The 26,396-nt window shown below is 46.2% G+C and overlaps 2 protein-coding genes across 17 annotated transcripts in view; both read left to right on the top strand.

Annotated features, from left to right (window-relative positions):
• EPB41L4B (erythrocyte membrane protein band 4.1 like 4B) overlaps positions 1–21,651 on the top strand; it is a 143,516-nt gene extending 121,865 nt beyond the window's left edge. For 3 of the 6 annotated variants that reach the window (XM_082469146.1, XM_082469143.1, XM_082469141.1), the window contains 6 exons: positions 589–778; positions 2,686–2,763; positions 8,664–8,780; positions 11,030–11,098; positions 17,582–17,727; positions 18,992–21,651. In XM_082469146.1, coding sequence (XP_082325272.1) covers positions 589–778; positions 2,686–2,763; positions 8,664–8,780; positions 11,030–11,098; positions 17,582–17,727; positions 18,992–19,061 — 670 coding nt within the window. In that variant the 3' untranslated portion in view covers positions 19,062–21,651. The remainder of the gene's footprint in view (positions 1–588; positions 779–2,685; positions 2,764–8,663; positions 8,781–11,029; positions 11,099–17,581; positions 17,728–18,991) is intronic. The other 3 variants (XM_082469142.1, XM_082469144.1, XM_082469145.1) reach the window with 3 other exon arrangements.
• An 835-nt stretch (positions 21,652–22,486) lies between these two features.
• FRRS1L (ferric chelate reductase 1 like) overlaps positions 22,487–26,396 on the top strand; it is a 34,435-nt gene continuing 30,525 nt past the window's right edge. For 10 of the 11 annotated variants that reach the window (XR_014265658.1, XR_014265659.1, XR_014265660.1 and 7 more), the window contains exon 1: positions 22,487–25,859. Coding sequence is in view for 6 of the 11 variants with exons in the window: in XM_082469231.1 (XP_082325357.1) it covers positions 25,447–25,859 (413 nt within the window). In the remaining 5 variants the exon portion in view is untranslated. The remainder of the gene's footprint in view (positions 25,860–26,396) is intronic. The other variant, XM_082469236.1, reaches the window with a different exon arrangement.

Genomic DNA, 26,396 nt, shown 5'->3' on the forward strand with positions numbered 1-26,396 from the left:
TCAATCTTTCCTTCAGGGTCTTCAAAAAAGTGCTATATAAAAAATCATATTAAGTTTTTTCTCCATGTAATTTTATTAAAATAAAAACAACTCTATCCTAATAAAAAAGAATCAATATGCCATTGTGGCATATTTGGGGGTGGCCCACCCTGAGCCTCAACAGCACAGCAAATGTTACCAGGGTCTGCGGAGAGGGGGCCACAGGGAGCTGTTGTTCAGTGAGTACAGAGTTGCTGTTGGGATGATAAAAAAATTTGGCGTATAGATAAAGTCCTCGTTACACAACATTGTGAATGTGTTTGAGCCCCTGGATTGTAAACTGACAAATGGATAAAATGATAAATATTATGTTATACATATTTTCTCATAATAAAACATTTTTTTAATCCCCGGGCAAGTGACAGAAAATCCAGCCCAGACTTGCTTTGGCTGAAGGTCAATATATCGGCCCCTGTAAGCTGGACATCTGGTAGACATCTGTTTGGGGAGCCCCCAATCCCCACCCTAGCCGTCCCAGCCCTCCCCACCTCCCTCCACTCCCCACAGCCTGTTTATTATTGTAATGAGCAGAGCTTCATGTGCTTCTAGTAACCGCAGTGATGAAGACGACCTCCCTCCAGACCTGGCCGAGGCAGCGGGAGCGACCACAACTCCAGCCATGGCCACCACCATGGCCACCACCACACAAGTCTCAGTGCCGCTGGCATCCCCCAAGGTCCACAAAGTCAGCTCGCCTCAGAATTCAGAAGGCAAGGGCCAGCTGTCCCCAGGGGCCAAGGTACGGCGGAAAAGCCCTGAGGAGTAGCTATACTTGCCGAGAACTCTGCATAAATTGTGTGTGGCATCTGTATGCATTTAAACTTTGCATCACCAAGTCTGTGCACTCGTAAAACAACAGTAATAACCACCAAAGCATGTGTTTTGTATAACCTGTCCCTGAAAGATAACGACGTATGAGAGACAAATGGTATAATATAAAAGCATGTACTTTGTACTTGAAGGGAAATTTAAGAGATTTTTGAGGGCAATTTTAGTTTTAGAATATCATCCCTGCAAAAGCTCTTGCTCTACTGTGAAGACAGAAAGCAAGAAATGGGTTTTTATCCCCCATAATGGAAAATTTGGAGGAGTAAAAACATAGAGGTATCCCTATCCCATTCCTTATATGGGATAGCCTGTGTTAATGGTTTGAAAGTGGGAAATATTATTCTATTTGTCACTTTGAAATTTCAGGAAATTGCCAATGATGTGAATGGGCTGTGACTAAGGCACAAGACATTTCTCTTGATTTCCTTTGAGTGACGCTTAGCTGTGGTCACTCTCTTGATTTCCTTTGAGTGACGCTTAGCTGTGGTCACTCTTCAGCAGTTGGTCCAAAGGCGGTCACATGTCTTGCTCTCCAAGCAGATGCTGAGTCAAAGGTTGCTTGGTCTGTGGACCCCACTGAGGAACACTGTGTGCATGAGGTGGGGCCCCTAATGCAAGATTGGAACCTTAGAGTCTTGGGGGCCAAGACTTGGGGCCCAATTGCTCCTTTCAAACACCTATGGCTGCTTGAAACAAGTAGTCACTCCGCAGCCCTTGTTTCCCCGAGCCTCAGTTTCCTCTTCCCAAAAAAGGGAATAAGATCTGCTACGATGCCCAGCTCATGGGTCCAGCAGAGATTAAAGTGCTTGTGCAAACAGGATGCCCGAGGCTTCTGGAGCTCCAGGGATCCTGATTCCTGGTAACATCTAAGTAACAATAGTCCAGGCCGCATCGTGTATGACTGAGGCCTGTCTTTCACGGGGTCCCTTCCCGGGGTTTTTGGGAATACCTCTGTGTTCAACGGGATCCTGGCTGGATCCCTCAGCCGGTGACTGGCCCAGACTGAGGCTCCCCGCTTTTCTGTAGATCACCTCCTGGGAACTGGAGTTGGGTTCCCCTCCACTGTGCGGAGTCCCTAGCACTGCTTTGTCCCAAGTGTGGACACAGGCTCCTCTGTATATCCCAGGCCATGGTTAAAACCACGCAAAAACATTTACAAAACAGAAGGGAATTCAGTGGAGATGCAGGCAACATCGTACCAGAAGCCACAAGGCTCCCTCTTCTGGCCATCTCTCTCCTTAGGGCCCTGCTTGCACCAAGTAAATGCGACTTATTTTTTTCCACAAAGGGTTTCAAGGCCCCCCATGCTGCTGAGATACCCCCAAGGCAAGGCGAAAAATAATTTTTCCCAAAAAATGAACGTGATTTTCAGAGGTACCATCTGAAAATCACTCTCCTACCATAAAGCTCTTCCTCATTATTGTGCAGATGAGTTTAGCTCCTTGAGGTCTTGATCCAGGATGAGGTCTTTACTCTCTGTTTATATATTCAAAGGACTCTTGGAAGTGTTTTTCCCCCAAAGGCCAGTCAAAGAGCACTCAAAGCATTTAAGAAAAATTGTTCGCAGCTTCAAAAAAGACAGTTCTCCACCCTATACCCTACCTCTACCCATTAAGATTTCAGAAAAACTCAGGGTTTGGTCTCAACATTTTGTACACTACTGAGTTAAGAGAACTCTGTGGGGGGTTGGCATGATAATGAGTTCAGTGTTAGAAAAGGGGAAGAGGAGAGAGGTCAGGACCGTCTGTATTTTCTGTTGAAATTCCACTGTCAGCCCAGAGCCGGCACTAACTGGGATATTTTTGTCTGCCTTTGTAGAGCCCCTCTGACCGAGGAGGTGCCTTTACCTTGGAGCCAGGTGATCTCCTGATGGATTTCACAGAAGCCACTCCTCTGGTAAACTTCCCATTTTGCTAAAACCAGAAAAGCCACAGACCATAGAAACATCTTGGCAGTGGGACGGATGGACAGAGGTGGGCATCGCTGTTGGGAAAGCTCTTCCTCTTGTCCTGCTCACGGCCTGGAGGCTCAGGGATCAGCTTTCTTCCAGGGTTCAGGCATCACGGGTCCTTCCCCCTCACAGAGCCCCGGAGGGAGGGCCGTGCTCCCTTTCCTCTGAGGGTGGCTGCAGGGGCCCCACCCGGCCTGTCTGCCGCTCCTCCGTGCTTCCGTCTCGGCTTCTTGGCTTCCTGGGCTGCATGCCCACCATGTATGCCCGCCACGGGGCATCTCTTGCTGTCTCTTCCAACAACATGCTCCGGCCTAAAGTACCAGCTCAAGGCCTCACCTAGGTTTCTAGGCCCCTCGTGCCTCCCTGCCATCCTCCATCCTCTGCGTAGAGGTCTCTCCTTCAGGATGGGATGCCTGCAGGTGGGAAGCCCTTTCAGGGAAGGGAGCACTGGACCAGGAGTCACGCAGGCCAGCCCTGGCTCCACTCTGCTCCTCACCGTAAGATCCTTGTCATTGGGTAGTTGCTGCCCCATCTTCTGTCAAACGGGGATGTCCTTGTTTGCCCTGTCTGCCTAAGAGTATTATAAGGATCACATGAGAGAGAGTGCCCCATATATAAAGCACCACAAATGTGTATAAGATACTATAAACATGATTAGATGACACAGGCAAAATTGGATGTATCTTAGGCTGGGCTCAACCTAATACCCAAGTGTCCTGGAGCATAAATCATGGTCCGCAAATTTGGCGTGTGAGTCAAAACGTGAGCCAAGTCAAAAACTGTCTCCTGAGAACTTACTCTGCTCCCGGCTGTGTATGAGGCTCTGGGAATGGATAGGGCAGCTAGAGGCTGGAGGGGGCTCAGGTTGGTAAAGGGTCAGGATCAACAGGAGAACCGTGTGGAAGATGCTTGGGGAGAAGCCAGAAGTCCAGGAACTCCCTGGACAAGGGTGTGGTGGATGGGAAGGATTTCTGGAAGGCTTTCAAGAAGGGACAAATGAGGCAAAATGCTGTCCAGGCTTTAGGAATGATCAACACTCCTGCCTCAGCTAGCACAAGGAAATCATTTGTAATTTATGCAATTATACTTCTCTTCTGGGGAGCTGGTACAGTCTGAGAGCTTCGAGTCAGCGCCTTCAGATAAACTGCTTGAGAACTGACAGTGGGCAACACCCAGCTTGGGGACCTGCAGAGTTACTTCCTTCCCATGCTCAAGTAAATGGAGCTGGTTATTCATGGCCTTTTTGTTAGATTGCCAAGATAGGGTAACCCGGAAACACCTCATCGCCCCTTTGCCCAGATGGGGAAACTGAGTCCCAGGATGGGGTAATCATCCAGGGACCAAGCTGGAGCTGGAGCCCAGATGTTCTGGCTCTTTCTCTGGTGCCCGTTGCATCCAATTGAGCTAAATCCGGCCTCCTCTTTAGGGAACTTGCCATTTTGGAGAAGAGCAATGCCTGGAAGAAGGGCTGTGTTTCAAACACTCTAAGAGAGTCTGTATAAACTGCTACTGCTGTGGGACCCTGTGCCTAACCCTGTCTGGGGGCACTAGGAAAAAGAAGGCTTCATGTTGCTAGGGTTTTAAGGTATGAGTAGGAGTTTGCCAGATGGAGGAAGTGGACCAAAGCATTCTATGCAGAAGGTACAGCATGAGCAAAATAATGATTATTTATTATTATTTAAAAGGTCTGGTGGATCTGAGACCTAGGGTTAGTTTACAAAAAATACATCATGGCTTTGACAGGAGTGATGGGATTCCCTTAAAAACCATTGTGTTGCAGATCCAGCTTGTGGATTTAATTGCCCCACCTTTTCTGTGTTTGGCATAACAGACTGAGATTAGAAAGGAAGCAGCCTCTGGCAGGGACCCAGAGGTCCCCTGATCTCAGGTGCCACTGCCTACCAAGTTACTGTCCAGTCTCTGCTTGCACCCCTCCAACAGCAGGGAGCTTATTCCGTGTCCCCAGGACACTTTGCTTGTGTCTCTGGGCAGCTCTGACCGAGCTCTGAAACAGGGTCCAGGTGCTGCACTGCCCAGCCACGGGACAGCTGGGGTTTTTGTACAAGACACAGCTGCCCACTTCACAGCTGAAGTTTGCAGTGAATACCTTTTTTCAAGATGAAGCATCCTTCTTCTTATTTGTGCAGATTTGAGGCACAAGTGCATGTTCACAGAGCACATGCACACAGAAGGTATGCTGGAGGGCTAGTATTTCGGGCTTTCCTTGGCATAATTGGCTTTGACCTTACTTCACTCCAGAGACCTATCTCCCTGAGTGCCGAGGGGTCCTAGAGGGGAAGAGGGACTCCAGCAGCCTGCTTCTCCCTTTGTCTGGTCCTCTTACCTCCTTCTCCTCCATTTGTTCTTCCCAGCATCAAAGAAATGCGAACTGCAGCCCTTTCTGCCCTTGATGTTAGGGTGATGGAGGGGCGTGGCATCTGTGTCTCTAAAGACAGCCAAGGAAGGCTAGACTTAGGGTCTGGGGCTGGAGGAAAGTCTTAAAGCTGTGTCCCTGCCCTGGTTCCTCGGGCCAGAGCTGGAAGGACAGGGAGCTGGAGAGAGAGGAGTGGGACAGATTTTCTTGCCTTCATTAAACCAAGTTCCACCAAGACACTATTGGAGCTAGTTTAACCCTTATGACTCTTTACCCTAATGATCCAGTCTCTGCATGGAATGAAACATGGTCCAAACAGCCAAGAATAATAAAAAAGATTCAATCTTTAACTGGCATCTCTTAAGATAATGAAAGAAGATTAAATGAACATCTCCTGGTAACAGTTCTTGAGTCTCATTTTGCTTCTCTCTTAATTCTCTTGCACCCTGCACTTCCCCAAGGACTTACATCCTCAAACTCTCCACAGAAACATTCTTTCTAGCTTCACTCTTGTAGCATTTTCCCCTTCCTTTTCCCAACTCTTTTCTTCTCTAATCCCCAACTCTTTTATTACGTAGCTCAATTTAGCAATCCAAGTCCTACAACCTCTGCAGCTCTGTTATCTGCCCATTCCTGGAATCTGCATCATAGACTCTTCAAGATCAGATAAGAGTTTCTGCCTGGGAGGGAAGCTTGGGGCTGTGAGGATGGGAAGGGAAGAAGGCAAGTGAGTGAAGACAGCACCCACTCTCCCTCTGGTCTTCTCCTTTGGTGTGCGGGTGTGGATGTGGGTGTCGGTAGAGTGTGAGGTGTTAGAAGGTGGGCACATGGACACGTCAATCATGCTGACCTTGGGATGCAGAGTTCCACCCTCTACTCCAGGTCAGTCATGCCAGCTTCCTTCCCCAGGTAACACAGACCGTGAACACCCATACCTTCTGTGTCCCTGATGCTCTCTCTTTGGGGCTTGTCCCTCTCTGATCCCTGTACTGCAAGAACCACTCACCCAACTGCAGAGCATCAGAATCCAGGTCTCGTCTGGGTCAGGGAACATTAGTCAGGAGTTCATGTGTCAGGGAGGAGATGGCCTGGCCAAAGGAAGGTTGTGTAGGGCCCAGAATGGGCCCTGGGTTGGGTGTCAGAAGAATTGGGTTTCCATTTGTCTCAATAACTTAGTTTTTATTTTGAACCTCATTCTAGCAGGAGAGCTAAAGCTTAATCTCAAGTCAAATCAGGTGCCTCTTCAGTCTTCCTGGGGTTTCATCTGTGTTCTTCAGGGCACGGGGAGAGGGAGGGAAGTCTCTTTAGTTCGTGAAGTCACCTGTTTGCTGATACATCTGGGACACCCGCTGCTTCCATGCCCCTTTTGGGTGGGTGGAGATCACAGTGCCGCTGGGATGTGAATCCCTATCTGCTGGACACACCACACAGCCATTCTGCTCTGCTCTCCCATCTCTACCTGAGTAGAGGGGTGCAGGTCCCCACTGCTCTTTAATCCCTGTCCCCCAGCCTCTGCCTAAGAACGGGGGGCCCAGAGCCCCTTTGTTCAGCACTCACTAATGTCTACCCCTCCTCCCTTTCCTTCTGACTTCTCTCTCTTATCCTCAGGCTGGCAATCTCTTTTCTTATCTGGATGAAGGCTTACACATTTTCACCATCATTTATCTATGCCAAAACCTTTCTGTTCCCCAGAGAGTCAGATTTTGAAACTCAAAAGCCACATAGAACCCAGCTGCCTGAATGTAGAGAAGACCCAAGGAGGAAAGGAAATACCAGGAGAAAACATAAATGGTATTTCAAAATAGTATCCTATTACATGTGAAATCCTGTTCATTTACTACAAGTCAGAAGTGTGGGAGCCCCAGGGATGTTCTTTTGTTTAAATCCGCTCAGATGCATTTAGAAATCTTGAGTTTGAAATCTGAGATCTAAATCTCCATTTAGAAAGGTCAGAGATGCTTGTGGGATGGACCAACATTTCTTTACCGTAAAAGTCCAATGCTGGGCAAAACTTTAAGTCATCCATTATAATCTTCAATACAGACACTGGTGGCCAGTACACATTTTGGCCTCAAGGCAGAGTGTCCATGTTTCTTGGTGATTTATGCCTTAGGTAGCATCTTATAGAGCATAACATTTATCCTGAGGACCAGAGGGGGAGGGGGAGTTTAAGTAGGGTGGTAAAACTTAATTGCACATTAGGTGACTAATGTGGGCTCCCTTGTTTCTGAAGAATGGATTTAGAAACAATCAACAAGAGGGTCTAGACCCATGGATTTAGACTTTGCAAATGCGGTTTCTGCATCTCCCACATCTGAATAGTAAAACAAGGCTATTATGGAGGCCATTGTGAATAATGGTTGTAAAAGCCCCTTGGAGATCATCTAGGACTGCACAATAGTAAAAAGGATGGAGTTAGATCAATTTGGAGATGGAAAAGAAGGCTACAACTTTCTTGATAATTTTTCAGTGAAACTTTCCCAGAGGCTCTACTTGATTCATTATGTCAGGATCATACCAACTACTTAAGAAAATGCTCATGAGCTAAAAGATGCATGTATTTGTTCCCTGGAGTAATGGTTCTTTCCTGAGACCCAAACTGACCCTGTCAGTGGCTCCCTCCCCTGACATCAGAGCCTTCTCCCCTCACCATTCTCATCCTCACCCGTACAAGCTGTTGGATCTCTGCTGGGTGCATGGCACTCTTTAGGGCTGGGGCCAGGGAACCCGGTATCCCAAATGACATGGCATTTTCTCACAATGCTTGGTATCTCCTAGCTAAGCAGCAAGCCCCCTCACCCCCCAGTGCCAGTATGAGATGCCAACGCCTGGGTCCATAGATGTGGGAGGAGGGTCACGGCCAATATATTTTCTGAACACAGATAAAGAGCCATGACAGATTAAATGTTAAACTCTGTTTTCCTCCTCACTGATGTACCTCTTTCTTGTAGCTCTCTGTTGGGCATCTACTCACGTATCCACTTGTAATGTGGGCCCTTACTTAGCAGAGTGCAGGAGGCCATGGGGCATGGAAGGCAAAGACTCTCCAGTATGTGGCCATTGCTCATTTTGCCCCCATGGCTGGCTTCACTGATTCATCAGAGCTCTTTCTGGCTTGGCCTGGGCAATGCTTCAGAATCCTCAACAGCACACCGGTCCTGTGCATTTGGCACAGGACATGGCCCCTACCTGCCAGTCCCAGCAATGGGGTTTTGATGTGTCGTTCTGCTCAGATAGTGGAGAAGACAGAGGAGGGCCAGAGAGGAGGAGAGAAGGTGGAGAGAGGAGGGAAGAGGGAGGGACCAGAAGCCAGGTGGCCAGAGGCTGGAAGGAGGCTGCGGGTGAGGCTGGCTTGAGAGCTGTCTGGAGTCGACAGATCCATCTTGCACTGTGCTGTCTTTCTCTCCTTCCCCTCCCTTCTCTCCTCCTCTTCCTCCTCCTCCCCCCCTTCTCTCCTCTCCTCGTGAGCAGGCAGAGCCCGCCAGCGCCCCCCACTGTGCCCACTCTCGCTGTTCTCCTCCACTCTCTCTCCCCATGAAGGAAGAGACCACTGGAGTTTGCATGCACCCTCCAATCAAAACGAGGCTGGTAGGTACCCTGGCAGGGAGAGGGGCCCGGCCAGGAGAGGTGAGGCGGGCAGGAGCCACCAGGAGGCAGCCCGTGGGTGTGCACGAGCACCAGACCTCCGGAGGAGCCCGGGGCCACAGGGGCTCTCACTCCAGGATGACTGCAGAGTTTGGTCCAGCCATCCCTGGTCAAACTGGGACCCACGGCTGTGGTCCCGCCCCTTCGTCTCTAGGTCTCAAGAACCGTGAAGAGTTTGTTCTCCTAGAGCCGTGCTGAGGATAGATGCTTTCCACAGAGAGAAAAATTCTTAGTTGCATTTCTATTGAAAACAAAAGCTTTTAACTTGTGTTTTCCTGCTATTTATCAAGATGACAATATGAGAATTATATAATGACTTGAAGGGAATCACCCATAATCGCAACCTAGCACAACTTTTTTTCATTTTTGCATGTTTCCTTCTAATATTTATTTGCATTCATTCATAATTTTACATAGTTAAATCAGAGTATCCATATCGTCTCCTGTTTTCCTCTTTCGCTTAATGTTTTATTGTTTCTAGCTTGTTCTTGGTACCACATACTGTATATTCCATCAAGTGAATGGTCCACCATCTACCTAACAAACTCTTTACTGCAGGACACGTGCTTTGTTTCCAGTTTGTCACTATTCGAGGGAACACATATAGCTTGTGTGTCAGGTATTTTATTTTCTCAGGCCAGACCCTGCTGGGTTCAGTATTGCAACTTTGGCTTTGCTAAAGTCATTCTAAAGTGGTGATACCAATGACCATCAGCGCCATCATCAGAAGAGTAAATGTGCTTTGCCAGAGCCCGGCAACCCAGAGTGTAACTGTTGGAATGTCTTTTTCTTCTTTAGAGCAGATATAAAATAATTCTTTGAAGTTGCCAACTTTCACGTTTCTTTAATAGCGATAATAATCCTCTTTTCCCCTTTTATTTCATGATGGTCTGAGTCTTGTCTGTATGTTACTTTCACTTTGCTTTTGGTCTCAGAACACCATGTTAGGCCCTGCGAGGAGAAAGGTTCCCCCCAGTCTTTCTCTTGCTATGCTGCAGGCAGTCACTACCAGCAGCCCGAGCTGGCAGCTGAGTCCCTGGGAATTTTGAGATATTTAAAGAGACTAAGGAGAGTTTGCGGAAGGGGAGCAGGCTTGGGCTGGACATCTCAGTGCCCACTGCAAGGACATTGTCATTTCTAGATCGGTTGAGTTGAGACCTACTCAACTCATTCAGAACCCTCAGCAGATTTGGGTCTGGTCTGATGTGTTCCTGCTTCTCCCTACCTTACCCTCCATTAGAATGACTCAAGGCCATCAGGTAACTACTCCAGGGTCCATAGGCAAGACTCTGAGAGACACTAAGGCAGTGGCGCATAGGGAGTGGTGGCCTCGGTGTCTTGGCTGCAGCCCTCTGGTGGCGGGTGGCACAGTGTGCATTCACCAGCAGGCAGTTTCTGTGCCCCTGTGGGTTGCAGACAAAGCTAGTGCCACAGTCATCAGGACCCTGGGCCTACTGGCAGTCCTCTAGGCCAGCTTAAAGAAAAACACACACCCCTGCCTCCCATCCTCCAAGGCCTCCAGGAGGCCAGAGATGAAATGACCCAAGAGAAAGAAATGGAAGCAAAGGCTCTTTTTGGCCACTTAGCCCTACCTGATCATGCCAGGGCATCCACCCTCTTTCAGACCCCAGCACGGGGCACTTCTGATCACCATGCCTTCTGTTCCCAAGGCCACGGCGGTGGGATTCTCCCATGCTTACATGGGTTTCCCTGAGGTTTCCCTCTATGGCCCAGAGTTTACAGGGAGCCCAGCAACTAAAGTGAACAGACAGGGAATCCTCCTGGCCTGCTTAGTCCAGGCCTCCTGGTACTCTGTCCACTCTGATACACTGTGTTCCCAGATGTGCCCTCTCAGTGGCCTCTAGTCCATTCTCCACAGCTGCAGGGGAGCCGTCAGCAGGCCCCCAGGGAGCCCTCACCTGCCTCATTATACACCCTGGTCATGGTCAGGGCGAGGAAGACTCCAGCCTGTCTTCCTTGCAGCGGCCTGGCCCTATAGCACAACAACGGGCACAGATGCGAGCGCTGGGCAACACTCCTAGCGACCCTTGGTGTATTTCTTCAACAAGCAATGAAGGCTCGGTGTGTGTTCCCCTGAAACCTTCAGTTCGGTTTAAAAATGCATTGCCAAAGATTTCAAAATTTTGTTTTCTAATCTGAAAGTAACACTCTTCTCTGTCTCTTTTTTGAAGATAAAAACATTCCCGGCTGATACAGTGACCCCTTTTCCTGATCCTTTCATAACAGGGCCACAGTTTACCGTAAGTAGATCCGGAAAACAGATCTGTGTTTCGAGACATTGTTCCCAGGTGGCGTGCTTTCCTGTGGGTTGCCAGCCAGCAGTGCCAACAGCTTCTTTTGATCACTGTGAACTCTGTGAGGCTGGGAAGGAGCTGGGGTTTGGGGGTCTGCATCTTCTAGTTTTATTTTATTGAGGTGAGCTTCATGTAACATAAAATTAACCACTTTAATGTTTTGTTTTGTTTTTAAACTTTTGGGTTTATTTATTTATTTATTTATTTATGGCTGTGTTGGGTCTTCGTTTCTGTGCGAGGGCTTTCTCTAGTTGTGGCAAGCGGGGGCCACTCTTCATCGCGGTGCGCGGGCCTCGCACTATCGCGGCCTCTCTTGTTGCGGAGCACAGGCTCCAGACGCGCAGGCTCAGTAATTGTGGCTCACGGGCCTAGCTGCTCCGCGGCATGTGGGATCTTCCCAGACCAGGGCCCAAACCCGCGTCCCCTGCATTGGCAGGCAGACTCTCAACCACTGCGCCACCAGGGAAGCCCCCAAAATTAACCACTTTAAAGTGACAACGCAGTGACATTTAGTACATTCAGTGTCATGCAACTACCACCTCTGTCTAATTCTAAAACCTTTTCATCACCCCCAAAGGAAACCTCATACCCATCAAGCAGTCACTTCCCATTTTCCCTTTCCCTCCGGCCCCTGTCAACCACCAATCTGTGTTCTGTCTTTTTGGATTTGCCCAGTTTGGATATTCCATAAAAATGGAATCATATACTGTGTGACCTATTGTGTCTGGCTTCTGTCACTTAGCATAATGTTTGTAAGGCTCATGCACACTGTAAGATATCTCAGCACTTCATTTCTTCTTATGGAGGAATAATATTCCATTGTACTTATATACCATAACTTGTTGATCCATTCATTCACTGATGGGCATTGATGGGTTGTCTCCGCCTTTTGGCTAATGTGAATAATGCTGCTGTGAACATGCAGGTACCTATATTTGTCTGAGTCCCTGTTTTTAATTCTTTTGGGTTGGATCTGCATTTTGATAACGGGAAGATTTTAGGTTAAGTTATTTTACCACTCTGAGTACCAGTCTCCTCTTACTTAAAGTGGAAATAGTAATAACATCCTCCTTCTTATATCTGGTTGAGGGAAGGATCAAAAGGGATCAAGAACTTGAAAGTACTTTATCGACCACAGACCACCCCACAAATGTCAAGTACGACTGTTGTTTCTCAACGCTGGAGAGGCAGGTGGTGTACTTAACAAGAGCAGGTAGTCATGACAACTGGCTTTCCCGTTACCATGGCTCTCTGTGTCGCTGAGCAGCTTATTTAAACTCTTTGCAAACTGTTGAAATGTTTTTAAACATTTAAATGTAGTTTCCTCATCTGCAAAATGAGAGAGTTCGATGATTTTCAGGATTCTTTTCAGCTGCTCAACTTTTTTTCTTTAACTAAAAGCTTCTGCAGAAGCTCACCATCTACTGAGCAGAAGTGGGGAGGCTCAAATGGGGGGGCAGAAGAGGCTCCCTCCTCTTTCCCCTCACCCTCTCCTCCTCCCAGGGATCAGAGTATGCGATTCCTAGAACCAAGAACCAAGTGATCCCTGAGGCTCCTTCCAAAGGCCAGTCTAGAGGATCTGTGAGGTGGGCTGTGAAGTGGCCTAGGGGTAGCTTGAAGTGCAGTCTCATGGGTTAGGTGATGGTCACTACCTGAGGTGGCCAGCCACATGAACAGGGAGGGTGTGAGCAGCGGCTGATTCATGTTTCGGAGGATGAACAGAACTGGGAAGGTGTTCAGCAGTCCATGCAGAGACAAAAGCAGGTTTCTAGAACAGTCCATGCTAGGGTCATGATCTGCTTCCAGAACCTGCCTTTTAAGAACCAGAGGGCAGAGACACAGGGGCTGGGCCAGGCTGTTCAATACTGCTGCCCCAACATTCATCTGGCCCCTACAGTTTGGCTAGGCACAGTTCCCCAGCTGGAAGCTCCGGCTCCACTTCCTCTGCTGGCCATGGCGGGCACTCTGGCCTGCTCCCCAGCCTTGGCAGTGCTGCGAGACACCCAGGGAAGGCTTTCCTGAAAAGCTGGGGGCCAAGATGGAGCAGGAAGTCAATGTCAGAAACCATGCCAGGACTTTTAAGAACTGGGCAAGAGGGCCTTGAAGGCAGCTGGAGCAGGCAGAGGGAACAGCATGAACCAGAGTCCTGGGGCAGAGGAGTCATCCCACATTCAGGGGACTGAAATGAAGGCCAGTGGGCCTAGAAGGCAGAGAGCGAGGGTGTGAGGCATGAGAGGAGGAAGGGGAGGAAAGCAGGGACAAACCCTATAGTGCAAAACCATGCTTGGCTTTGTAGGCCAAAGGAGGGGCTCTGATCTGGATCCTACGAGCAATGGGAAGCCTTTGAAGGACTTTGAGCGGAGTAGTAACAGGGCAGCTGCATTTGGAAATGATCCCTCTGATGGCAGTGGGAGCAGAGCTGGGTTCAGGCAGAGCGGACTCAGGGAAGTAGCCTAGAAATCTAAGACAATAGTTCAAGGGAGAGAAGGCAGAGAGTGTGATCCAGAGTGGTGTTGATGGTGGAGGTGGAGAGATGTGCACAGATCAGGGGGATATTTAAGAGGCTGGTAAGGGGGACTTCCCTGTGGTTAAGACTTCCCCTTCCAGTGCAAGGGGGTGTGGGTTCAATCCCTGGTTGGGGAGCTAAGGTCACACATGGCTGGTGGCCAAAAAACCAAAACATGAAACAGAAGCAATATTGTAACAAATTCAATAAAGACTTTAAAAATGGTCCACATCAAAAAAAAGTCTTAAAAAAAAAAAAAGATTCTTAAAAAAAAAAAAAAAAAGAGGCTGGTAAGGAATTGGATTGGATGAGGGAGAGGGAGAGGGAGGGCCAGAAAGGGCTCCCAGATTTCTGACTTGCAGAATGTGGATGGAGAGTGGGTCCATTCACTAAGATAAGGAAATCTTAGGGAAGAGTGGATTGGGAGGGATAATGAGTTTGCCTTTGGCCATGATGTGTTAGAAATGCCTTGGAAACATCTGAATGGAAACAATGAATGGGCAGTTGGATATCCAAGTCTGTATCAGGAGACAGGACCAGACTGGAGATTATAATTAGGGAGTTACTAACAGCTGGATGGTAACAGAAGCCAAATTCATGAGCTTCAGCTTCCTAATTTTCTTACCCGCCTCTCCCACCCCCCCCACACCCCCCCACACCCCCCCACCCCGTGTGTCATATTGTCTTTTCCTCCCCTCCAAGGTCAAGACACTTGACCTTGCTGCAGGGTTGGCCTCTCCACAGGCCTCCACACCTATCCGGACCACACTCATGGGGGAGCTCAGCAGCTCCAGGGAACTCCACCCAAAGTTATTCTGGCAGTTGATCCAGCATTGACCTTGGGCCTGGTTTCAACAACCAGGCTCCTTGCTTAATCCTGAGACCAGTTTCTGGCTTGTATTTGGGCCTGTTAACTCTACTTGATACTCAGACCAGGGCCTTGGTCTATCTAAGATGAGGGCCCCTGCCTGGCTCTGGTCAGATTTCTGTCCCATGTTCTTCTGCCTAACCTGGTCTGCCCCTGTGTTATCTGCTTTGTTCCAGCAAAAGTTCGTTCATTCATTTCTTCATTCAACAAATATTAAGAAGGCAAGTTCTCAGGGTTGAGATTTAATAATAGTAATTTTCACTGCTCCCTAAGGTCATTCTTAAGTGAAGCTGGCTCTTTTTTTTTCTACTTTGAGTGCATGGCAGTAAAGAATATAATGACTATTAATAAAGTCTGGTGCCACTGCCTTGATTCATGCTCAGGCCCTGGTACTTTTACCCACTCTTGCCTTTGTATGTAAGTGTAAATTTCCCTCTTTTTTCCAGAAAGGATCAAAATTGGCATCAAAAGCCCAACCTCCACCCACTTCACTGAAACAACAAACTAACTTCTTACCCCAGCTCCTGTATCAGGAAGGCTGGGCTAAGTCATGCTTTAAAATGACAAATTGAATTTACTTTTTTTTTTTTTTTTTATTCAAACAAAGTCACAATTATAATCATCCTCATCAGTTCACTCAGTCCCATGTAATTAATTTTTTTTTCATCTTGCTCTTTTGTTAGCACTTTTATGAATTCATCAGTTTTCCTTTAGTGTTCTGAAAATGCTTATTTATTCAGTTCAGCAGTATAGTCAGTTACCAGAAACCTGTACTTGTCAGAGTCTTTTCCATGAATTCCTTGAAGATGAAACCCTTTTATAGGAACATTTTTGCAAAAGCATCAGAGTACACCCAGAACTATCTGTAAATGACAAAAGACTTAAAAATGACCACGGTTAAAGATTTGATGAAAGTTCATAATAATGCAATTGACAAGGAAATTTAGTTATTTCTGAGATACACATTTTAAAGTAATAACTAGAATTATGACTACTCACGCTGCACGTCTGTCAGGGGTGGGCTACACATTCTGCTCTGTGTTGCTCTGTTTCTGGGACCCAGGCTATTGGAGCAGCTGCCATCTGAAACATTGCTAGTCACAGTGGCAGAGGTGAAAAAAAAAGAAGTGACAAATCACCCACTAGCACTTAAATCTTCCAATGGAAATAAAACATGGCACCACATTTCTTTGGCCAAAACAAGGCACATGGTCATGCCTAACTTCAAAGTGGGGTAGGGAAGTGTAATCCTACCATGGAAATCAATGAGCCAGGATTATCTGGTAAACCACACAAGTGACCACTACAGCCCAAAGTCTGGGAAAGCTCCCTGTGGCAAACATCACATGCTAGCAACTCTACGATGCTCCTGTTCTCGTGGTCAATTCTTTGGCATTGCTCCAGCCCAGGCCAGGTCAGTTCTCTCTGTAGAGGCACTTGTAAAACAAACAAGGGCTTGTATTTCTCAGCAGTAGTCTTTCAGGACCTCTCAAAGATAAGATTCTCCCCATTGCTCAAGCCAGATATACCCTTACAGAACTACAACTACACCTGGTATTTTTGTGGTTTTCCATGTTTCCCTAGGAGGGACAGCTCATCGTCTGTCTAATCACTAGAAATATATTGCTCATTTGATGATCAAAACCTCTTCTTTAGAAAGCCACATGAAAAATTTCTCCAAGTTTAGGGCCAGGAACTAGCATGAAAACTCAAGTTATAGAATATATAGCTGGTACTACTGAAAGGATATAAAACAAACAAAAAAGTATGCATAGAAAAAATGCTATGAGGAAATACACTGACAGTGACAGTAAGGGATTATGGAATTTCTTCATTTATTTACTTTTATATATCTTCTGAGTTTTCTATGTAAAGTAATAAGCGTATCTTGCTTTGTAATGGAAACAACAATAAATTATCCTCTCCAAATGAGGCAGTGTACTCTAGACCAGTAGTTCTCAAACTCTACTGTATATCAGAATCATCTGAAGGTCTCGTAAAAACACAGATTGCTGGACTTTGTCCCCAAACATTCTGGTTCCAAAGGTCTTAGTTGGGGCCTGAGAATTTGCATTTTCACCAAGTTTCAAGATGGTACTGATGCTGCTAGTCTGGGGCCCATACTTTGGGAACCACTGTTATAATGGTAAAAAACACCAATTATGAAGCCAGCCAACCCTGCTTCTAAGTACTGGTTCTTAATACTTACTAACTGTGTGACCTAGGGAAGATTACTTAACCTCTTTGAGCCTCACTTTCCTTTTCCATAAAATCAGTTCCAAAAAAAAAAAAAAAAAAATCAGTTCCAAGATGTGCGTTTTTCCACCTTCTAACATCTCTGAAATCAGAATGTTTATTACAGTAGTGTACATGACAGAGTTCGAATGGTTACTTTTTCTTTCTCTGTGGCACATGCAAAAATGGTGCATCTTACAAATGATGGTGTCTAACATGTGATGAAACATGACCTCTACCTTTAAGATTGTCCAGAGGTAATGTATGTCAAGTGCTTAGCATAGTGGCTAGCACTAAGCAAAATCGTTTAATAAATGGCAATTGATTAACTATTATTAAAAAATAACAGGGACTGGGCTTCCCTGGTGGTGCAGTGGTTAAGAATACGCCTGCCAATGCAGGGGACACAGGTTCGAGCCCTGGTCCGGGAAGATCCCACATGCCGCGGAGCAACTAAGCCCGTGCGCCACAACTACTGAGCCTGCACTCTAGAGCCCACATGCCACAACTACTGAGCCCGCGTGCCACAACTACTGAAGCCCATGCGCATGGAACCCATGCTCCACAACAAAAGAAGCCACCGTAATGAGAAGCCCATGCACCGCAACGAAGAGTAGCCCCCGCTCGCCGCAACTAGAGAAAGCCCATGCGCAGCAACGAGGACCCAACGCAGCCAAAAATAAATAAATAAATAAATAAAATAAAATTTCTTAAATAAATAAAATAACAGGGACTGTGTGGTAAGGCTTAGGGAGCAGCTGACAGTGTAAAAATTGGACCCAAACTGAGATTGATTTCCTCTTTTCTGTTTCCTCTCCAGGCAGACTTTAGAGACAGTAAATTACAGTGCTGTCCTGGCCAGTCTTCCCCACTGATTCCAGCAGCAACCCTGAGGCCTTTGACAGAGACCGTCTCCACAGTGCAGACCATCTACACCATTCGGAAGCCTGTTTCTCCAGCGGCCAGGTGAGTCAGATCAGCAGTTACCAACAGGTAACTCTGATGACAGGAAAACCAGGCACAGGCTCTAGGTGCATTGTGTTTGTGACATCTACCACTCTCTTATTCATTCTTTTATTCATTTATTCTCTGAATATTCTCTGAATACTGATGTTTATTAAAATGTCGTCAAAGGCTAGACACTATTCTAGGTGCTAGGGATGTAGAGTGAACAAAACAGACGAAAGTGCTACCTTTATGGAGTTTACAATTTAGTGTTGGGGGAGGGGAGAGAGACATTGAATGAGTGTGTGTATGTGTGTGTGAGATAGTGACAAGTGCTAGGGAGAAACATAAATCCATGAAGGGCAATAGGGCATGCTGGGATGGTCTCACCCAGGTGGCATTTAAGCAGAGAGCTGAAGGTGGTGAGGGGAGCAAGCTGCAGATATTTGGGAAGGGAGTATAGTAGTCAGAGGGAACAGCCGGTGCTAAGGCTTCTGAGGTGGAGTGAGCCTGGCATGGTTAAGGAAGAGTTAAGGGGGCTGGTGCAGCCAGAGAGGTAGTGAACGACAGCAGAGGAAACCCATGAAGCTGTAGGCTGGGGCCAGATTGTGTAAAGCCTTCTTGGCCATAGTAGAAACATTGCTTTCTACTCTGAATGAAATTATTTAAAAAATTGATTGTGCCTTTCAAGATGTGTACTTCCTGTGGGGTGTGTGTGTGTGTGTGTGTGTGTGTGTGTGTGTGTGTGTGTGTATGCGTGCACCTAAACAGTGGAGATAAATTCCATAGATAGGCAACTGGGCTCGAGGGCCAAGAACTCAGCAGCAACCTCTTAAAGCAGCCAATTTTACTTCATTCAATTTTATTTATTAAAACATTGGAGGTAATTCTGGGAGACAGTGCATATGAAACCAATTGAAAACATGATTTAAAGAAATCTAACCCCTGGACATTTTCCCATTCATTTAAATGACCTTTACTGAGAGGCTGCTATGTGCCAGATCCTATGCTAGGCTCCAGGGTTTCAGAGAGGAATGGCATATATAACAGTCAGTCCCCTGAGGAGCAGTGCCTTCAGAAGCTCTCCGTCTGGTGGGGGAAACCCATAGCCAGCCTATTTCAGGTCACTGTAATTCTAGCAAATGTAGAGGGTCCTTAAGGAGCCTGAAAGAGAAAGTCAAGAACTCAGATTGGGAAAGAATCTGGGAGACGACATTTAAACTGAGACTGCTCTTACCATTTTTGAGCGTGTATCTCACCATTTTGTCACCTTATTCTTTTTCAGTGCAGAGACGCTCCGGCAGGAACTGGAGAGAGAGAAAATGATGAAAAGACTGTTGATGACCGAACTGTGAAATTCTCCCCTTGGTGCCTGGAGGATGGCATGGTGCCTTCTGTCCGTTTTCTTTCTTCGGGCTTTGTGTGATCACTCTAGCACAACATACAAATGTGTGCTCGGTTGGCCCAGGTCTCTGTGGTTAGTCGAAGCCAACTTCTGGCTTGACTTCTATCGGAAAAGATATTTTATGTCTCCTGAGTATTAGAGTTTTTCTGCTACTCAGTGTAGTTGAGACAGGATTTGGTAAGCCTAGAAGAAAGATGGGAAAACCAGGATTCCTTTTCAGAAGTACCTGTGTGTATATATTAATAACCACAGGGGTTAATATGGCACGGAATCCTTTGCTGTCAATCTCAACCATGTGATTTTGTATGATTGACACTTGCACCAAGCTTTGACTGTTGTTAGAGTCATTTTTAATGAGAGAATAATTCTTTACTGCTGGTTTTCATTTACACTGGTAAATACACAGATCTTACAAAGTCTTTAACATTCATTTTTATTCAGACAAAAGTAGGTGAACTAAAAAAGGAAAGTTGCAGTCACTAGGGCTGAAGGTGCTTCAGCTTAATCTGAAATACAATTTAACTTGTGAATTTATGGTATATGATATTATTTGGGATATATAAAATTTATTATTGAACCCAAAGTAAGACATTATAGTTTAAATTGTCTAAAAATCCTTACAAAGTGACTTGGTATCAGGATTCATTTGGGTGTTCCATAAAGGAAAGTTATTTCTAAAGTTGATCAACTCATGTCCTGTTGATAGAAACTTGACCAGAAGAAACTTTGCTCTCTTTTTATATAGTTTCAAGAAATGTGTTTTTAAATTTTTATTATGCACTTGAACAACTTTGCAGGAATAATTAAGAACCCCCGTAACCACAAACTAGCCCTCTGAAATGTTTCCCATGCTTTCTCAATGAATATGCACACATTTTTACATCAATACGGTCAGTGTGTACGTGCTCTTTGGTTACTTCCTCTCTCTAACACACAGCTCCTCTTTTCAACACTGATCCTGCTCTCACCAATTTTAATTTCTTTGTATCCATGTAACATGATTAACCTCACTTCTTGCCATTACTAGATATTTGAGTTATATCTAATTTTTCACTCTTATAAATAGTGCTGCTATGAATGTCTTTGTAAAAAATGTTCCTTCCTTTGGATTCTCCCCTTGGGAATATCTCCAAAGAGAGATTACAAGGTCAAAGAGCATGAGGGATTTTATAGCTCTTGTTTCATAGTGCAAGATTGCTTTCTAGAAAGATCTAGTCTCTGGGTTGAAAAGACCTTAAAGGTCATCAAGTTCAACCCCCCCATCCTCTCTGAATGCTTGAATCCCCTCTACAATTTATGATGCCACCAGCAATGTATAAGCATTTCTATTTACCAATAGTTCTGCCAGTATTGGGTTGTGCCATTTTTATTTATTTTTGCTAGTTTAATAAGTGCGTATAGTTGTTTCTTGAAAGGTGGTTTTATTTCATTAATTGCTAGCAAGGCTGAGCACTTTTCCATGTGGTGACTTATTAGCTGTATTTCCTTGTGTGTAAAATGTCCATCCATTTCTTATGACCACTTAAGTGGAATTGATCTCGTATATTTGTATCAGAACTGTATTTTTATGTTGTATAATTTGCTCTCCTGTCCCTATCCTTAAACCTGAATGGTGCCAATAATTTGATACTAATGATTATAAAAAAAAAGTAATGCCTCATTGACTAGCATTGTTGTAAAATGAGGTAATGTACGCAAATATTCAGATAACAGAGGATTAACCCTTTAAGTGCTGAATCTATACAATTTTAATATTTTTGGGGGAGGAAATCTTTCTAAAATATATTACACACTTCCCTGCCTTAGTAAACAGAGTATACTGGAGAGTATTCAACCTTTTCTGGATGAGTCATGGTCATCATTACAAACATCAGCCCCTTTTGTACCTTGGTGTGGTGCAGTGATGTCATCAGGAACTATCCAAATGTGCAGGGCTTGGCTTGCCTTTCACAGACTAATGCTTTTCTCATTGATGGTTTGCACTGCTGTCTGCTCTATTGGTGAAGCTGTCTGGGGGCAATTGTGGTATTTGGGAACTTTTACCCCCCCACCCCAATACTACATGACCCCGGCTGTACTTTTAAAACAGCTTTAGCCGTTCTTTATGTTGTGTACACGATACAAAATGTGTTCCTGTACAGTATGGGGGAAATATCTGTTTCTGGGGTTGTCACCTCTTGCCAATCCCTCCTTTTCTAACCTGCTTTCTCAGTCTTCTGCTCTTCACTTCCGGCTCTCTGATGGAAACCTCCAGGGCAAAACTGAAGTTTTCTTGAGGAAGCCAGGAAACTCAGTGTTACATACGTGTCAGGTTGGCTTTGCTTCCGAGGAGGGATGCATGGGCTTTTTGGCCATCGTTCTCAGGAGGCTCTGAGCCTGCTTCTTCTTCCCCGTGTCCCCCTGGGTTCACAGATGTTTCTGAAGGTTGATGTCACTGGAAGTCTGATCACAAACAAGTTGGCTGTTACTGTATATGAAAACCCAGTACCTTTTGGCAGCTCAACTCTAACCAGTAAAATCAAGAGGATTCCATTGTTTCAGCAGTTGTCCTGGTTATTTGCCTACGTACATGTATGTTGGGTGCTTGGCATTGTGACCTGAGAAGATGACATTGTGTTGGGTGGATTCATAGGGATAAAAATGAATTGGTACAATCACTTCACCTTTTTTTATATACTTAAAACCAAAATAACAGTACCATACGGTCACACAACACATCTTATGTCCAGGGAGAAAAATCAGCTTGCTGACATAATCATTCCGGAGCAAGTGTTCCAGACTGTGAGCCACAGACTCCTGGTGGGTATGGGGGTGAGGGTTAATGCAAGTGGCCTGGGAATCCTGAAACCCCAGGTTTGTGGATTGTAGATTACATAGGAGATCCTTATGTTTAAAGAGTTTAAAAACGAGGTCCTAGAGCATTCAGAAGATCCCACCTGAATGCCCCAAATTTTACACTCCTAGAATAGCACAAGAATATTCTGTTACCATCTTTATCTTTCTTTCATCATCTCAAAGATCACGGCTTTTAAAAAACTTGAAATTCACCATGTTAACCATTTTAATGTATATAATTCAGTATTTTTTAGCATATTCATAATGTCATACAAATATCACAACTATCTAATTACACAACATTTCCATGATTCCAAAAAGAAACTCCATATCTGTAGTCACTACCAATTCTCCCCTCCCCCTATCTTTTAGCAACCACTAATTTACTTTCTGTCTTTGGATTTCTGTCTATGGATTTGCCTATTCTGGACATTTCATATAAATGGAATCACAATATGTGGTCTTTTGTGACTGGCTTCTTTCACTTAACGCAACGTTTTCAAGTTTCATCCATGTTGTAGCATGTATTAGTACTTCATTCCTTTTTAATGGTTATATAATATTCCATTGTAAGGATATGCCACATTTTGTTTATCCATTCATCAATTAATAGACATTTGGCTTGCTTCCACTTTTTGACTCTTATGAATAATATGAACATTTGTGAACATATGTTTCCAGTTCTCTTGGGTATATAACTGAGATGGGAATAGCTGCGTCATACGGCAACTCTATGTAGAACTTTTTGAGGAACTGCCAAGATCACAACTTTTATTTCATAAACAATCAAAAGTGAAAAAAATCACATATATTACTAGACAGACAGAAGCGTAGGCAAATCTGTTGTTAAACTGGTCAGATACCAAGATGCAGCACTGATTTGTGGGGGGGTGAAGTTTATAACAGAAAAAAATTGTTTTAGAGAAATGGCTTTGAGAAGAGAAAATAAAGGTGCTATCTTTTTGGAAAAATGCAAATGAAATTAAACTCAGGTTCATCTCTAAGTTCTTGTTTGAATACCCAACTCCTATTCAGGCAGTGGTCTCAGCATGTTCAGGAAACGTTCTTCCTTGAAAAATATGTACAAAAGAGAAAACCACAGTACTGTGGATTCACATCAGTGGGGAGCAGAGGGTTTATGCAAAACCTGGGATATAACAAAGTAGGGAATATGTGCTGAGGGTGAGAACAGGTCTCCCTCCAGGGCTGAAATCTTGTAAGAAAACAAAAAGAATAAGAAAATCCCAAAAGCAATTTAAGTGGATGAGAGAGAACCTCGTGAAAGGAAGCAGCCAAGCCTGTAAGGAATTGGAAACCAGAGTAGGTTCTAAGGCCCTGGGGTGGCGTGCAGACTTTTAAGTGACCCATGAAGATTATGGGTATTCTCCCTAGAAAAAGCTATACGTCACACATCATTCCAGGACTTTCACTGGATCCTCACACCACCCCTGAAACCCATCTATGTCCGCCTTTGAGTCCATGGACCCCAGGTCCTTGATCATGGGTAGGTCATTGAAATCTGCAGTTTACCTACAAGCCTCATTTTAAGCTGTAGGTGCAAACCCTTCTCCAACACCAGCACCCAACATCCCCTGCCCCCCCCCCAAAAAAAAAAGCCCACCTGGTTTTACCAGACCAGTTTACCAGAAGAATGACCTGGTTTTAATTTGCCTTATATCTGGCACCATCACTGTTAATTGTATTAATTAAAATGAAGGGAATAAAAAATAAAGTAATAGATAACAGCTTGGATTCCCAAACCGGTGAATCAACACCAGAATCAGAAGTCCAATGCTTGCTTTTTTTGCTAAACATTGGTCCACTTAAAATTGGCCATATCTTTCCTGATAAACAGGAAGATGAAAAGAAAGACATTTCAATTTTTAACAAGATTGTTTTTTTTGATTTTTTTGTTCTTTAAGGACTACTCTAACAGATTTTCAATTGATTGGATTTCTTGTATTTTAGAATTTTATCCTCTGAAAGCTATGTTTTTGGGAAAGAAATGTCTTTGTTTTGATTTTTAAAGTAATTATAGTTCATCTTACCTTTTTCAAGCAGTAAATCTGACATATTTCTTACAACGACTGGGATATTGGGAGACCTAGTGAAGCCCAGTGTTTCCATGAATTATACCTGAATCACCTGTCAGGATAAACACGTTTAAACTCCAATTGGACAACCCACCATCAGTGTTAACTGATACCTAAAAGCAAACATTTGACCTCTGGGTCACACAAAACTCACTTTCCACAGCAGTCCCCTGTCTCCCATCTCTCCTGGGCCAAAAAAGGTTGTAATCACTAGTTTCTTTTGAAACTTTGTATTTCATAACCATAGGCATATTCATTCGTTCATTGTCATAGGGTTCAATACTATAAATTTAGGTATTCATTCAATACCACTGATCCTCACCTCTATCATCTTACCTACTCTCCAGTGCATCATGGAGGTTACTGACCACCACGCGGCACTGCCTGACTTCTGGGCCTACGTTTGAAACCTCTATGCTTTTCTGCCTCCATAATTATTTTGTTTGTTTATGCAATAAAATAAAATTTAAAAGCAAGCTAGAATGCTGGATCTGCAATACTAGCATAAAAAGAATTGTCTCCATGTTTTCTAGCGGAAAACAGCTTAGCAGTTTGAATGTGTTATCACTCCAAAGCCATCATTTGGAAAGGCCTGGCATGTAGTTAAGTGCTTGGTGTGAATGAATGAATGAATGGCTGAGTAAACAACCGGAACTGAACTGCAAGCGGCAGGAATGGATTTGGGAAAGTCGGGAATTCCACGGTCTGGGCCTGCCCAGGCCTGTACCTGCTCGCTGTGGGGAAACCAGTAAACCAGTTGCCTGGTGTGGAAGGGGGCACGTTATGCAAGGGCACCGGCAGCCTCTGCTGACTGCACACGCCAAAAATCTATGTGAATCCAGCCCAAAGAGCTGGGTTCTAGTTTTCCTCGGGAAACTAGACCCTAAGGACCTCGGACCTCGGTTTACCTATGTTTAAAGTGGCCCTAAGGACCTCGGTTTACCTATCTGTAAAGTGCGGATCTTGCAATTTCAACTTTTTCAGTGATGATCCCAAGAAGTAATGGATATAGTAAGTGCTTTATATAAACCAAAAAGTGCTGGAACAAGGTGGGGGAAGCAGTGACTCTGACAAGGTGGGTTAAGGGTGAACCCTCCGGGGAGCACTTCTTAAATGTGAACGTATACTGGGGTCTCCTGGGGATATTGGTAAAAATGCATCCTGAGTCACGTGTCTGCCGTGGGGCCCGAGATTAGAGATGCTAACATGCTGGCCTCTGGGGATGCCACTGCTCCGAGGACCACTTTCTGAGTAGCAGCAAGAGGGTAGAAGGGCCAAATCTGTGTCTGTGAGAGACTCGTGGAGGGAGGGAGGAGAAATGGGAGAAAGAACGGAGGCAGAGAAAGAGAGCTCGGGCGAGGAGGAGAGGATGCTAGCAAGAAGGGGAGGCTTCTGGCGCGAGCGAGGATGCGCAGACCGAGGCTGGGAGGCGGCGGGTGCGGGCGGCTCCGCGGCTGCGCGGGCTGCGGGAGGGGGCGGACGCGTGCTGGCGGCGGCGGCGGCGGCCGCGTAGTCCCGGCCCAGCGCCCGCGGCGCCCCTGCTGCGGCCCGAGCGGCCTGGCTGTGGGATCGGTGGATAGCGATGGCGCGGCCGCGCCGGCAGCGCCCGGGGGCCTGGGCGCCGCTGCTCTTGCTGCTGCTGGCCGGACCCGTCGCCTGTGCCGCCAGCCCCGCGGACGACGGCGCGGGCGCCGGGGGCCGGGGGCCCCGGGGCCGCGCGCGGGGGGACTCGGGCTCCGACGAGGCGGTGCCGCGCCACGACTCCTCCTACGGCACCTTCGCGGGGGAGTTCTACGACCTACGCTACCTGTCCGAGGAGGGTGAGGCTGCGGGAGGATGAGGGGCTGCGGGAGCGGAGACCCAGGACGGGGGCCGGAGGCGGCAGGAAGCGGGGGCGGGGGCGGGCAATTGGTTAGGATGCGAATGGAGGCAGCGCCGGCACGGCCGAGGCCCGGACGGGGAGCGCGTGGCTCCCACTCCCCATCCGCCTGGACAAGTGGTCCCAAGAGCTGTCAGCGCCTTCCACCCGCTGCTGGCTTTACAGGTGCGGAGACTGAGGCCGGGAGAGGCAGGTGGTCAGCCAAGTCCTGCGAAGCCGCGGACAGGTGGGGCTGAGTCTAGGCTCCCCCAGTTTTCAGCATCTGGCCTCCACTCTCTGTCTCTGTCAGGGATTGGGGTAGGGGGTGGTAAGGGAGGAGACTGCCATCTGGCCTAGCGTGTGTGAGATAAGAGCAGCTGGTGGGAAATCCCAACTTAAAGAGAAATGTTGCCTTATTTCCTCCCTGTCTGTATGGACCTAAATTTGCAGTGGCTAGTGTCCCAAGCTCAGCGTTCTGTTCGTGCTCACTGCCCTGCCC

The sequence above is a fragment of the Balaenoptera physalus genome (genome assembly GCF_965194825.1).
Source record: "Balaenoptera physalus genome assembly, chromosome: 7".
NCBI classification, from domain to species: Eukaryota; Metazoa; Chordata; class Mammalia; order Artiodactyla; family Balaenopteridae; genus Balaenoptera; species Balaenoptera physalus.